At 39.8% G+C, this 15,169-nt stretch overlaps 1 protein-coding gene across 2 annotated transcripts in view; it reads right to left on the bottom strand.

Annotated features, from left to right (window-relative positions):
* Positions 1–15,071, bottom strand: part of GAPVD1 (GTPase activating protein and VPS9 domains 1) — a 30,962-nt gene extending 15,891 nt beyond the window's left edge. The window contains exons 1-9 of one of the 2 annotated variants that reach the window (XM_009647364.2): positions 15,021–15,071; positions 8,564–8,779; positions 7,315–8,158; positions 5,954–6,040; positions 4,839–4,973; positions 4,528–4,717; positions 2,626–2,786; positions 1,608–1,737; positions 580–705 (exon numbers count right to left, since the gene is read on the bottom strand). In XM_009647364.2, coding sequence (XP_009645659.1) covers positions 580–705; positions 1,608–1,737; positions 2,626–2,786; positions 4,528–4,717; positions 4,839–4,973; positions 5,954–6,040; positions 7,315–8,158; positions 8,564–8,748 — 1,858 coding nt within the window. In that variant the 5' untranslated portion in view covers positions 8,749–8,779; positions 15,021–15,071. Of the gene's footprint in view, positions 1–579; positions 706–1,607; positions 1,738–2,625; positions 2,787–4,527; positions 4,718–4,838; positions 4,974–5,953; positions 6,041–7,314; positions 8,159–8,563; positions 8,780–14,706; positions 14,778–15,020 lie in introns of those variants that run through there. The other variant, XM_035903139.1, reaches the window with a different exon arrangement.
* Between the last annotated feature and the right edge of the window lie 98 nt (positions 15,072–15,169).

The following is a 15,169-nucleotide window of genomic DNA, read 5'->3' as shown; positions in this document are numbered from 1 at the left end:
ACAAAATGAATAAAATTTAGCACACTATCAAGAAACCAATATAATTCCTGTAGGAAGAACTTATCACAGAAAAGCTGGGGCCTCCAGAGATCATTCAAGTCCAACCCCCCTGCTCAAAACAGGGTCAATTACAGCAGGTTGCTCATGGTCATGTCCAGTCATGTTTTGAGTATCTCCAAAGTTGAGACACCACAACCTCTTTGGACAAACTGTTCCAGCATTTGACAAATATTAATATAAAACAGGAATCTGGCCAGATGCTTTAAGACTCCTCCAATCCAGATCACCCTATTCTCTTGAGGGGAAAAACCTGGTATCAAGCAAAACTTGACAAGCAGTTTCCTATAAAGAACTGAAGCCTCAAAGTCCCATGCAATTTCCTTCTCCTAACAATGGACTACAACAAATATTTCTAGGAAAAAAACCCAAACCCATAAATAAATGCAAGAGCAATTGCAGAAGGAAAACTTTTACTTATTTTTTTTCCTGAACTATTCGATTTTTCGACCTCTTCCCACAGAACTTTGGCTTTACCACCTACAGCACCTCAGGCACTCGTATCAGAGAATTTGCACCTGCCTTGTTCGTGCTCTAACAGCTGCAGAGCTTCAACGCCGTTGCTCCCAGAGGGGCCCGCGCCAAGCTCTGACACAGACTCCCCTTCTAAATCCAAAGATGACACAGAGTTGGAGCGATTTGAAGGACCTGCGAAAACAGATTTTACTGTGAATCTAATTTGAATAACAGGCCCTAAATATAAAGCATTAACAATCCAGGACACAATTAACTACAAAGATGAAAAGAAATGAAGTAGCCGTTCCAATATAAAACACTGAGTTGATGAACAAAGCATGCATTTGCTCTACTCTTGATCCCTATTCTATTGATACTTCACCTGCACTGCAATTTGTACTTCCCATGCTCAGAGGACTGTACTAATGACAATAATCTACAAATACATTACCAGAAACAGCTGGAATCTCACCATTACTGTACTTAACTGTAACTAAAGAGTCAATAACATCTTTGCTATTGATTTGTTTAATTGTCCATGAATTTGTTTTCTTACTTTGAGGAGAGAGAGTGCAAAAACTAAATTAGGGAAGTTACACAAAACAGTGCATGCTGAGTAATTTGAACAAACCTCTTCAACCCACAAAGAAACATGTGCTTTGTTGTGTCTGAGGTTCATAAAAAGGAGTTGGCCATAGTCCAGAAACTGTTCTGGAGATATGTAATAGGCTATTAAAACATGAGGAAAAATAAGTTTGAGAAGTCTAAGTTTAGAGCCAAGTTAGATTATCTTAATAATTAGTACTGCACTTATATTTAAAAAAAAAAAAAATTTTGTTTTCTTTTTCTGAATACACTTAGTTTTTTTCTTTCTAGTTCTCAGACTAGCTTATGCCTTTGCAGATCAAAATTTAGCTCCAGACTTTTTCTTTTGAATGGCTGAAAGACAGGCTCACGGTAAAATAATAAGCACAGCCTTCAAAATGGCAAAGATGACATGCTGTATTTAACAGATGTTCTTTTTGTAGTTAAGAAAAAAAAAAAGGCAGGGGGGACAGACACAAAACTTCTTCGAGACTTAAGCAGCCCTTCACCTTCAGATATTCCTTCCAGATTATCACTGCAGAGGGAAAAGCGCAAGGTTTTATCAGGTTTACCATGGAGTTTGTTTTCATCAACAGGGACATCTCCTTGTCCGCCATCTGCAAGCTGCATATTTAAGACCTGGAGAGTAGGGGGAAAGAAACAAGACTTCCTTAAAATAATATATTTTTCTGGATAATTAAGAAGTAACCAAAACATTACACACATTTTTTTTTTCCCTAGACGTTCATGGCATAATCAAATTTCTAACATTCTGTTTGAAAAAAAAGACAGCTATCTCCAAAGTCAGAGCCTGGAGAGAATGTAAGGTAACCAAGATGTGAACATAAGGCAAGTCCTGATAATAACAGAGTCACCAGCTCCTCATCATCCCAGCAGACTAATACAGTACGGAAAGTGATCGTTACAAGGCTGCAAAAGGAGATAACCCGAACTATCAGGCAAGGCAGCAAAGATGGAACAGAAGCTGCGCTATGGCTGGCTGAAAGAAAAGGCTGTAAAACAAGCCTCACCCTAAGCAACATAGTCCAAAGGTATTCATGGCAACTTGACCACAGCTCCACCCTCACAAGAAGCTGGGCCTGTACATTTCAAGTGTGAGCTGCCAAAAACGTCAGGATCGGTGTTCCAATTCTGTCATTCACCTGTGCCACTTGATCCAAAGGACAGAGCATGCAGAGACAACCAAATCTGCTTCTTCAGACTCAGAAGCAATGGCCCAAGTTTGCTCTTAAGCATGCTAGATGACAAAGCCCCTTCATAAATCTGCCAGGTTCATTTTTCCTGTGTTAATATACTGTTTTTCACACCTTGCAGATATATTAAGTGAGGAAAACAAAGGGAAATTTGAAAGCTACAACCCCCAAGTTCAGTAAAATGAAGTAACGATTTTAATTCCCATTCGGGATTTATTACCCAAACTTAATATCACACCTTCATTGTTCTGCTATTAGAGAACACAGAGGATGTACTTTTCAAAATACCTGAGAAGTGAGAGTTTTCACATACCTCATTTTCTGACATCATTCCTGGAGTAATCTGTGGACCTGTCCCCAAAGAAATCACCAGCACTTCTTCCGGCTGAACTTCTGGGATAGTCTCCTGGGAGCATCCTTCATGATCTCCGTGCTGATCCATTAGAATATTTGATCTACTTCTGCTACGAGTTGCTAAAAAATATTTTGAAATACCACCATTAGAAAGCTTTTCCTCGTTTAAGGAGGAAAAGAAGACAATACAATGGAAATACAGAATGGCAATGTTTTGAAATAATAATATGCATAGTAAATAAACTTACAAAATGAAAAGTCCTATTAGACTTCGAGAGATGGAACTAGTGTTTAAATTTGAGTACTGAACTGTGAAAAACCAAAGTTTCAACATAAACGTTTAGAGAAACTACACTATGTTTATGGTATACTACATCCTGTTTGCCTACACAAATTCAGTGTATTCCAATCACAAAAAGACCATTAATAAATTTACGGAGAAAATGTAGATGTTTGTTACCAACAAAAAAAGGTCTAGGTTCCCGTGGTTTACAACTGTTTAATTATATCAGGTGGTTTATTTTCATTATTTTGTGACTATTAGTCTTTTCAAGTACCCTTATATTCCTACGTTTGGCACTGTGGAAGGAAAAATGCTCACATGGAATTAAGATTTCTGAGCATGGCAGCATGACACCAGTTATTTCTTATTTGATCCAGGGAGTGTGTGGAAGTCACAGCCAAATTTTGATAATCATATAAAGGCACGTAAGGTGGTTTTAAAAACTACACGTACATACAGAATGAGTTTCATATAGAAATCAATGAAGAAAAGTGAAAATGCAACTGATTGCCAAAGTAAACTAAAGGCATGCTTAAGTCATGTGTTAGAAGTAAAAGTTTCACAGAAAAGAATGGAAAGAGGGCATTACCCACCAAAAGGGGTTACTAGAGTTATATGAGCTGAAAGATTGGTAGCAGAAGTATCCCAGGCAGTAATGGCTGCCAATTGCTGTCCTGGATTTCGAAAGCATTAAAATGAAACAAAAGAAATAAAAAATTTGAGCAAAACCTATTTTACACCATTAAAAAAAATGCTGTTGTGCCACTACTTCATAGGTGTAAGACCAGAACCATTCAGAAGTAGAGTTAAAACAACATGGGATAGGTTTGTTTTGGGGTTGGTTTTGTGGGTTTTTTTGCCACTTATCCGGCTCTACACGTTTTCATCCTGTTACACACTAACACCAAATCTCTGAAACAAACAAAAATATCCCATGCGGTCATACTCATGTAAATATGACTGAAGCAGAGTACTGCACTTCCTATTTTAAGAGAAAATATTATTAACATGGAAAAGTTCAAGACCCAGAAATCCTATTCAAAAAGAGGACAAAAACCCAATAAACACAAAATTGCATTACAATATACTATCAATTGAAATTAGACTAGGCAAATAATGGAGAAAGAAAAAAGCTTCTCTTCTCAGCACATACTCTAAAAGTTCTGCTCTTGCTTTTTCATCCTCCTCCACATTTGCTCTGAGACACAAAAATTTTTAAATTTATTCTATCTCACTAATTAAATGTCATCGCTTCCATCTTACCACTTTCCTAAGCGATCCTCCCTCCTAGATCTGCTTCCCATCTTCAAACTTTCCCTTTATTATCATTGCCCTAGCGTGACTATCGACACTCCAGTGTTTTTCTCAAGTTCAAGAGTGATGAAGCTCACCATACTTGCATCAGAAAGTAATTAATTTACCTAGCTTTCTACGCAAAAGAAAGTTCTTCACCATCTAGACAGAAAAAGTAGGAACTGAAGGTATAGCCAAAGTAACCCTAAGAGATGACTGAAAAAGTGGCACAGAAAACGTGTCAAGGTATCAGAAACCACCGAGAAGTCTGCTTCCTGTCCTCACCTATTGGTAGTCGATTTTTTTTGTTAGCTGGAGTAGTTGCAGGAGAAAGTTGTGGGGTGTTATAGGGAGTCATTTCAAGGCTGCTGCTTTTCCCTGGTTTGTTCTGGGGTAAGTTTGCCAGCAAGTTTTCCAAAGCCATCCGATCTTCCTTAAGTTGATCGCTTGACATTACATTCCGCATAAAGCCAACCTAAAAATTTAGAATTAGCGTTGGTAAGAATTGCAGCGTAAATTATCAGCCTTGTTTATCCTATCTGTAAGCACATGGGGACAAGTTTATACTACTTCTTTTTAAGAACTTAAGATATTACCAGAGTAGTTAGCTGGCTGTATGTCATGTAAACCACGGTTCTACTCAACCCCTCCAGAAGGTTAACAGAAGACATCGGAGGAGTTTCAACTGCACGCCCATCAATAACTACATCCAGGAAAGCAGCCACACAGCTCTGCAAAGAGAAGTTTTAAATGAGACACCATTTCCTAGTGTTTGGAAAGAACATAAGTTACAACAAGAGTTAAATAGTTTACATAATGTAAGTTTTGCTTCCTACTTTTTAAAATCTTAGGATAAAATACCATGTATCATTAAAAACACTGAAGAGCAAGCAAGGAAAGCATGCAGTTAGTTTTAGCATTTCCTTCATTCCTTTTCTGCATTCAAAAGTGTTACTTACTTAAGTGTCTTCTTACAAATTTTTAAAAATTTAAACTGTTTTATGGCAATTAAATTGCCCCTTCCTGAAGAATCTGCTGAGCACAGACTAAAAGTGAAACAAGGAAGCAACACACAATGTCACTTTCTAATCTGATTGAATGTTACTTGTATGATAAATGAGTAACTTTGCATGAGGACTCTGTAACAATTATAATTAGCAGAAACCTGGAAGTTACACAAGCAAATCAAGTTTTTTAAACATATGACAGTATATCAAAGATCATTAGTTTCACCATCGCTCTGATGAAGCTCATTTCAGTATTGTTACAGATGATTCATACTAACAAATGAAAAACTGAACCAAAAAAGCAAAACTACGCAAAAAAGGAACAGAAGTTACTCGCACTAACAAATTACTTGGTGTTAAACCAGGTTTCATATAAAGCTGTCTTCAGCTCAAAGTGTTTTCTTTAGGTTCAGTAGAAAAAAAACACAGGCAGTAATTCAGCATTTCAGTTTAAAAGGTAACTTGCTTGTACTTCTTTTTTGTATTTTAAGTATTATGTCAAAGGAGAAGCAAGAATGCCTGACCCTTAATTCTAGTACTCAAGATTTTGTTCCCAGCTTTGTGCAGGATTTGACCTGCTTTTGAGTCCACGTAACTTGGAAGCTGAACGCTTAGTAAGTCCTTCGCAATGTCTGGAAAAAAAAGACTTCAGAAGGATGAAGTATACACACGAGCCTTAGTGTTTTTTTTAGTCGGATTCTTACTTTGTCAAATTTAGCAAGGTTGCTCTTCATACGTGGGTCTCCTTCTTCAGAACCTGTCATTGCCAATTGCTGCAGAAGTCTCCCAACCTGAAATGAAAAAGAAGCATGAAGAATAAGCATTTCAAAACATTGTCATGATGGACCCGATTATAAAAAAAATATAGTTAAGAAAACTCCTCCATTCTCATTTTTTTTTTCCATTTAATACTCTGAGAAATACTTCTGATTGAGTGGATAGAGTCCTGTGCTTGCTTTCAGGGCAGAAAAAAGGCAAGAAGCTTTAGAAAAAAGCAGTTGTTGCATTTAACAAGAAAATCTGCACACACAGTATGCTATGAGCATCCATACTTCCCCCCTTCCCAGGAACAAAGCATGCTTTGTTTTTACAACACGTCAGAATTGAGGGCTGAATCTAGGTCATCTTAAATCTAGACAGTTTAAAAGGCTGCATATATTTTACTAAGAATGTGTTGGAGGGAAAAAAAAAGCAAGAGGGCTAACCCTTGCTTCAGAGCGTGTATTCCTTATTAATCTCCAGTTGCAAAACAACTCTCAATTTTAAAGGAGTCACCAACTGCAAGCTCTGCTACAACACACAAGCAGGGACACAGGAGAGGATTGCTAATGTATTTTGGAAAATGTATTTTAGAAAAACACTGCCAAGTAACAGTCTAGTGAGTAAAACTCACTGGAGTGATTATACTGTGAGAATCACTCGCTGTCCAGTTTACAGACAACATTTAAAAGTAGGTTTTCTTATTTGTGTGGGGAATTACCTCAGTCAGGTAAGTGTTACTTAATACCCTCAGACTACACCTCTACACACTATCATTAAATTGCCCGAGTATTTGCACAAAGACAAAAATTTGTCATGAGGGCTTGGGAATACTCTACAGTCTAATAAAACAGTAGGTAGCTACCCAGCAGAAACAGTGGCCATTACTGCCAGACAGGAAGGTCTTTTCAGCAAAGTATTTAATTATTTTGTGCAGTATCCGGCACAATATTTAACATTAGCAAGAACAGCACAACGTCTGTTTACGCACATGCCAGAATTCATCTTACCGTCACTTTTACACTTTAGCTTCCATCCCTTACAATAACTTTTATAAAGCACGTTTGCAACTCTTCTAAGAGATAAAGGAACACATGCTATCCATTTTTTTTAAGTCAGTCTTTTAAGCAAACATAAACCCCAGAGCATGCCTTTTCAGCAAGGATAACACAAATATTTTGTTAGCATTCTTCTTGCAGGTAGGAAGGACAGTACCTTTACTCTAGTAGCATCAGTTCTAGTGGAAAAAAAAGGCCAAGAACATGTCTCATACTTTTTTTTAAGACTACTTTAAAGTGAATCATACCTGCATCAGATTAAATCTTGCCACCTCATTTATAGGAGCATCAGAAATTATCCCATACTGTTCTGGGTTAACAATTGCAGGACAGATGAAACACGCGAGAAGAAGATCTGTGCACATTGCTCTGACCTCCCCAACCTCCAGCCTGTCTACACACGAGAGCGTTTTGTACATTTGTGACACAATCCATCTCAAGCTGTGAGGAAAACAGTAAGTATTTTGTTTGAGATAGCCAATGAATTTGTTCACCAAGGTCACCAGCTTGGCCTCATTGGAGTCAACCATCTCTTGGACTCTCTGCCTGAACTTTTCTGTGCCTTTCTCTCCAAATAACTTTTCCTGTTGTACTGGGGAGAATCTCTCAATTAACTTGTTCGGATCAGTTTCCAGGTGATCTTCATCTTCAACCAGAAGCTGCATGATTGGCTCATGTAAAGTCGCAGTAAGAAAAAGTTTTGCAGAAAAGAGTCCTTCAGAGAAAAGTTTGAATAAGATGCTGAATGCACAGGTGCCTCGTCTCAACAGCCGCCTAGGGTTGTCACTTTCCTTGAGTTCAAATTCAATCAAGTAACGGAGGACCTGGAGGAGGTAGCTCTCATCCTCCTGCATGATGCAATTGCCATAAATGGAGGTAAAGACTGTGTGAATGACACTCTGAGTGTTGTCCTGGTTGAGCTTCTCTCCGGCAACCAGACAGGATGCAATAAGCCTAGGGTTCTCTCTCAATCTGTTTAGGAATTCTCCGTAAGCAGTCTCCTGAAATCCCAACTGCTTATATCCATCCACAAACTGCGTGTCCTCCAAGATTTTAGCATGCTGGCAACATTCAGCAGGGGAAGCTTCAGCACTTTAAAGAAAAACATCGGAACAGTTTAAGTAACTCCTAAGCAAACAAACTTCATAAAAGATGCCACATGGTCAACCTATTAACAAGACTACCACCAAGGAAAAAAGCCTTCCCATATAGTTCATACAATGCAAGTTCAGGAATAAGGAGAGTCTGTTCCTATAAACTATGAACAGAAGCAAACCAAACACATATTAAAAAAAAAGTAGCTTAAACAGCCAACAGCTAAGTTTCAGGTGAGTCAGATTCCCTAGTGGAGATTTATTTTACAACCTTGCTATTTTTTACGATTAATACAGCACAGGACTCCAGATACTAAGTGTGAAAAATCTGATGGATTTGCTGCAATTTGCAGAAGTTTAGGAGCTTGTTCTCCCCAGGACCACCACCACACCCCTGAGTCACCTTGTTATGATCAGTCTGTCCAAGTTAATCCTTTGCTGCTTGGAAATCCATGCTGTGCGGTACAGCTTTTCAGCTGTCTTCAACACATCTGCGTTGAGCCTTTGAATAAGTTGCTTTTCGGAGTTTACATACAGTCGTTCCTGCTTGAGGTGATGAGCCAGCGTGTGTATATCCAGCTTCACCATCTTGGGCAGCGAGCGGGTTACACAGTACTCACTGAAAGACAGAAAATGAAACAGGTGAATTCCAACAGTCAGGGAACAAGTTCTGTCACCCGGATGAAGTGATAAGCAGGTCATAAACTTACACTTCGCAGTAAATACTGCTGTGCCCCTTCCAGGTTAGCATATTAATATGTTCTCTCAAATCCACAGCCCACCAATTAATGACTGAGTCACTCTTTCTTAATGCAATGTTTCCTAATTGCCAATTTCATTAACCCCTTGTTATGTCAGCACATCAGGGATGCTTCCATAGTAGGGAATGATACTTTCAACTCACGCTCGTGCACTGAAATAGTAACACAGTACAGCACTGCAAAACTCCTGCACCACACCTCCAATACACAAGGCAAGAAACCGGCCATTACTTGGAGAGATGTGGCCATTACTACAGCTTAGGTGACCCAAGCTCGGGGAAACGAAGAGAGGTCCCAGTCCAACTCACTGCCTGGTAAATGGGCAAAAAAATTTCTGCACTTACTACTTTGTCTAAAGCATGTCCACGTAACGCAGCACTATCCAAGCACTTGGTATGGTTATTTCTGGCCTGTCAAAACAAATGCCCTCCCTCACCTATGCATAAGAAGCACCAAGCTCCCAATATCAGTCATTTCTGCTAAAAAATTTTAAATAATATTACTAATTAAAAAAAAAAAATTCAAGGAGCATTAATACCCAGATAAGGCAGAAGTTGGAAATAAGCGAGGAGACTCTGCTCAACAGTAGAATCCATTCAGAAAAAATTCCTTGAATATTTCAATTCAGAAGAATACTTCCTTGGGCCACGATCCAAAAATGTTGTTTTAAAGATAGAAAAACTGAAACAACTGTACTTTCATTGCACATCGGGGACAAAAGTCTACACAAACTACTGTTATGTCTCAATGTAACATCAGCTCTAACTTCATAATGAGAAAACATCTTAGTTACCAGTGAGATAGAGTACCACACATTCAAAACAAGTTCAAGGAGCTAATCCATCTAAAAATTAACTCTATGGAAGAAAAAACATCAATTGCATTAATGCTGGAGGGGCAGAGTCACGAAGATCAGATTACGTTTCCACGGAATTAATGATTAACTGCTTTATGTCTTCTTCCCCACCAGAACTAACAGCCATACTAGCTAATTTGAGAAGAAAAAGGGTTTGATCCAGATATAATCTGTACCAGCAATCTGTCAGATGTATTGGTAATGCACATGTCAGAGCTGTCAAGGGATGTGGTGATGAACCCTTCAAAGCTAATGCTACAGTTAAATGAAAAACTTAACGTTCCACAACCTGTAGTGACTCTAGATGAGCCTTGCTTCACAAGACCATTTAGTCCATGCTTGAGAAACTACAAATAATGTACCATGCCCTGGCCTAATGCTCTCCCCTTTTAGTGTTTTAAAGATCTCTGGTTCACTGCTCTGCATAGCAGGAGATGATCCTCTCTGAAGAATACAGATTAGCTCCCTAATTAGGCACAGGTTTTACATTTGTTGGGTTTTTTCCAGCATGTGGAGGAAGTCTGATAACCAGGTGCACTGACAACCATCACTGCTCCTTGTGTGTGTAATTAAGTTCTTCCATCTACAGTTTTAACCTCACAACCAAAACCCTATCAGAGACAAAAAGAGATGCTGTCACAAGCCTTTATGCATAAAAAAATGGCGATCTTATTACACCTGATAGTTTAACAGTCATTCCTGGCAAATAAAGACAACCATGTATATAAAGCTCTCAAAAAAACGAACACCCACCCACCCCCCCCAAACAAAACCCAAAACCACCAAAACACTACAAAACCTCAAAAAAAAACCCAAAACCCAAGTAAAAAAACCCCAGCAACCCTAACCAGCGGTTACAGCTCATGCACCCAAAGATGATATTAAGCAAGGAACTTCAAGGACACAAGAATTTAGATGTTTTTAACTAGGACAGTCTCAGAGAAATGATTAGAAAAAACAACACTGACATTACTGCCAAAGTTCTTTGAGAAACAAATAACGACTTTTTGCAACAAACTTATTTTTAGTCACAGAATTTTAGGGCTCACCAAAGAAAAAAAAAAAAAAGCAGCATTAAACTTGATACTGCCTGCAAACAGTAGTAAGAAGCTATTAGGCTATGAGCTGTTGATACCAGCCAGGAAAAAGAAGTTGCATCCATAAAAGTATACACACGCGAGATCTGCAGAACTACCTCCTGCCTTTTCAGATGCTTTCCGCTGTAAGGCCCTACTTAACAGTTGCTTCACAGTTTTAGCTGGCGTTTTCCATTCTAATGTGTCCACCCACGGGCTCCACTTTTCTGGACAGAAAGTTAGCCCAAGCGGTCCTCCTGCTTGAAAGCAAGTTTTGGGAACCAACAAGGGACCCACACGGGGTACCCCCTATGAACAGCCCGTTGACTTCGCCTGCGTTCCTATGCCTCTGCCTTGCCAAATTTCAAAACAAGCTTCTATTTTTGTGCCACTCGTTATAAACACACTTAACAACAGACAAGCTGATTAAACGGTTTCTGAGGTGTCTCATATACTAACAAGTGAAGTTATTTCTCTCCCTGTTTCACTTAGTATCTTTTCTTTTTTTTTTCTTTACTAGAGAAGACATTTTCAGCATCAGGGATGGGCTAAGCACTCCTACAGCTTTCAGCCTCTGGAGAGAAACTGTTCTTTTCTCTCCTGGCCCACAGGTGGAAGTGAACTCCAAAAGCCCAGTCAGCAAAAGAGACAAAGGTGGACTGGAAACAATATACCTTCTCTGGTAAGTTAAGATTATCAAAACAGCAGTTAAATTGCTGGTAACCTTTTCTGGAGCTATGGACAATCAAAAAAATATCAGTTAACATACTCAGAAAGCAGATACCCACTCAGTCCAGAGTCCTAATATACATGTGTATAATCCACCTGTCCAGCAGATAAAAAGAGCAACAGAAGAGTAGAAAAGGTCAGACTACTGCAAAACAAACTGTATCATTTGTCATGCTACCTGAAAAAAAAGACAACATGGGCCTTGCACATACTCAGGAAGTGAAGTTACCACCTAACACAAACACGATGTGGGCATCTCCTCACGATTCAGCATCACAACCATTAAACAGAGACACCGAAGCACTGAGGAACTGTGAGAAGTTGCACGCTGCTGTGCATTTTTCTTTCTTTTTAACTAATTGCCACTGTGAACTTCAGACCCAAACCAAAACAAGGCTCTGAAGACTACCATTACCCATATCTGCGCTTCTAAATACACTGGTCCCATGGCTACTGGATAATATCCCACCAACTGGCCACTACCCATGCGTCTATCTTATCTGTCTCTACTGTAGAACACCAGAAATAACGAAAGCAAGAGCAGAACCAACTTGGAACTGAACTGCAGCAGGTTAATAAATACCACTGCTTTGTCAAGAACTCTGAAAATCTCCAGGATTTTCCCGTGGATCTGCAGGAAGTCAACAGCACGACAGCAGTTTGTGCCCTAGGTACAAGAAAAAGGGATCAGCAGCTTCCCCGTCTTTATAACCCTCCATAAAAATTAAACTAATTTGATTGCTAGTGATTGCTACTGAGATACAGCTCTATGAAGTGGAATGTCTCATTCACTCCCTTTTACCAGTTTTTAAAAATGAATTATTCTGAAGTCACGCAAGTACAGCAAGCAACAGTGCAAGCAACTTTGCCTTCACCTTAAGTTTCTGGCTGCCATTTGAGAACACTGGAGACGTAAAGCAGGTAGTTTAATACACACCATACTTCAGCAAGCCTCAGGCAGGCTCTAAAGAAAACTCACAACATCGTCAAGAAACCCCAAAAAACCTAGTTGAGCAAGATGCACACGCTGTTACTCTCTTCAGATACTGGTATTATTAACACAGCCTGTCTTGAAACTGCTGTACCACTAATACCCACTGCTCCCGTCCGAAAACCTCTTCCCTTTATGATCGTTATGAAAAGGCAACAGTCACATTCTCTGACCTTCCCAGGCTACACAGCTTCACTCCACGCCAGCATTCGGGACAAGAGCTTTAGAAGCAATTAGCCACAGCTACGTATTTGGTGACACACCACAGAAGGCAGCATTAGAGCAGAGCCAGCAGTGGCAGCTTCAGCTGGTACTAATTCCAGAATGTTGTTTGTCAGATTACCTTATCAGTTTCTCATAAACAAAAAGGTGTCCATAATTATCCAATTACCTGGTTTATGACTACCACGCACCCTACTTGAAATAATAGATGTCTGTACATTAATTGTATGAAAGAGACAGTTTAGGAAATTTAGATACCCGAACAGCCTGCTGAGGAAACAACAGATATTAAATAGCTCCCGATACGTGCAAATTATTTTTCAATCCTGGCAATTTTATTTCGATATGAAAACATTTACATTTTCTGTCAGTTATTTCAAGACTGCTTAGTAACCTGCTAAAAGCTGTGACGTGGTAAGAGAAGCTCAGCACAACAATTCAAACAATTTCACTTGCGATGCTCCACCATACCAACAACAAAGTCTGCCTGACCTGACAGCACCTAGGATGTTTTGCCCTGCTATCAGCACGACATTAAGCTCTTTCAGAACCCAGGACAATCCGTGCCTTTGATAAACGCAGGATATAGATTGCTTCCTACATTTAAAAGTCCTGGAAAACACTGAATTTAATCTTTAGGTACTGAACTCCAACTTACGAAGCATGTGGTTTTGTACCATGGCATACAAGAACAAGCGACATCTCTGTTGAGGATTTCTGCAATTCAGTTGACAGAAAAGAGATTAAGCAAAGTGATAAATACTGCTAGTACACCAGCTTCTTCTTCCTCCTCCAGCATTTCCTGCTCGGGGTTATTTGTTCTTCCTGAGCCTCGCTGCGCAAGACTCAACTTCCAAAGCAAGTTTGGGCAGATCTAACATAGGCAGGGCAGGGCAATGCAAAACTGAAATTGCTCCGTCTTACTGAAAAATAATTCCTAAGCAAGCTTGAATAGCTTCCGTGCTAACTCACCCCAGATAAAGTACCTCTTTCCTCATTAATATTTATAGTAATAACTAGCAAGCCTTATTTTTTTCTATATAGCCGATCTCCCAAAGTTGAAACTAAAAAAAAAAAAATAAATCCATTTTTCAGTAGGATAGTTCACCACAACCTAGGAGTTATCTGCTGAACTCTCGCGTTACAGTACCTGCCATCTCAAAACATGCATACAACATGCAAAATGCATTTCAATTTGCTACAGTTCAACTATCTAATCAATATTAATAAGAAACTCATACTTCAAGTTTGTTTCTGCCTAGTGGCTGCCTCTGCAGCTAGCACTGAACAATCTCCTCAGTAAGATTTATGTGCAAGGAACATCTCATTTCTCATGCCCCTTAACAGAACTTATCAGCAATGCATAGGATCAGTTGGCTACTAAATTATCTATTATGGTATTACTGTGTTGCATAAAGTCAGCAAAAGCGTATAACCATGCTAAAATCTACTCCAGTTGCTTGTGACACTAGAAAGAGGAGTTCCCCTTAGGTAAGCAGTCATACTAATAAACTTTCAGCCAGAAGTGCAGAACTCAAAGCTGCTCAAACTGACAAAAAAACCCCTGCACCCAGCCCCTTCTCTTGAGACTAGCTCCCCTCCTTGTCGTGAAACATCCCAGCCGTGCTCTTCCATGAGGGGTAACTGCTACTAAGGACAAAGTATATTCTCTAGGACCTGACAAATCTCACACCAACACCCTCATGTGGAGTATCTTAAATATTTTGGAACCCTCCATGGCAGCAGCAGTTTAGAAGCCCGTTGCCTAAAACCACCATCGGGCTCCTTTTACAGAAGTGCAGTATTTCAGATCTCGTGTCCCGTTCCCCCTACCATTCCCCCCTCCATCATGTTCACATTGTAGCTTCTACTTGCGAGTCAACTGCGTCGTTCACAAAAACAGCATTCTACCTGCCAGTACGTGTTCAAGAGCTTAATCGCAACGGCTTTCTTCCTTCAGAGCACAGTATCATGACTTTGCAAGAAAAAAGACAGATACTCGCTTGGTCAAGTTCTTCAGCATTTAGTGCCTATTAGTAGCAAAAAAAGGAAGTTACGGTACTCATCAAGTTACAAGTTTTAAACCTGCATAACACAAAAGCCATAAAGGAGAGACGGCAGCGACGTTAACGCCGAGCCGCTTCGACAGCGACTCGTTGCCCAATCCCACAGCGGCGGCGAGCAGAGAGGGCCCCAGCCGCCAAGTGCTTCAATTTTTCAAATACCTCCGCAAACCTCAAGAGCTGCCGGTTCTCAGACACTAACATGGCAGGTGGGACTGGCTCCGGCCGGAGGCGGCTGACAGAAGGGGAAAAAAGGCAAAGATAAACACGCGAGGGAATCTTACAGCCAACTTCGCTCGGTCCCCGTCCCC

Source organism: Egretta garzetta, unplaced genomic scaffold, assembly GCF_000687185.1.
Source record: "Egretta garzetta isolate BGI_Z169 unplaced genomic scaffold, ASM68718v1 scaffold341, whole genome shotgun sequence".
NCBI lineage: Eukaryota > Metazoa > Chordata > Aves > Pelecaniformes > Ardeidae > Egretta > Egretta garzetta.
Note: the sequence above shows the minus strand (reverse complement) of the source record. Positions and strands in the feature narration are given on the sequence as shown.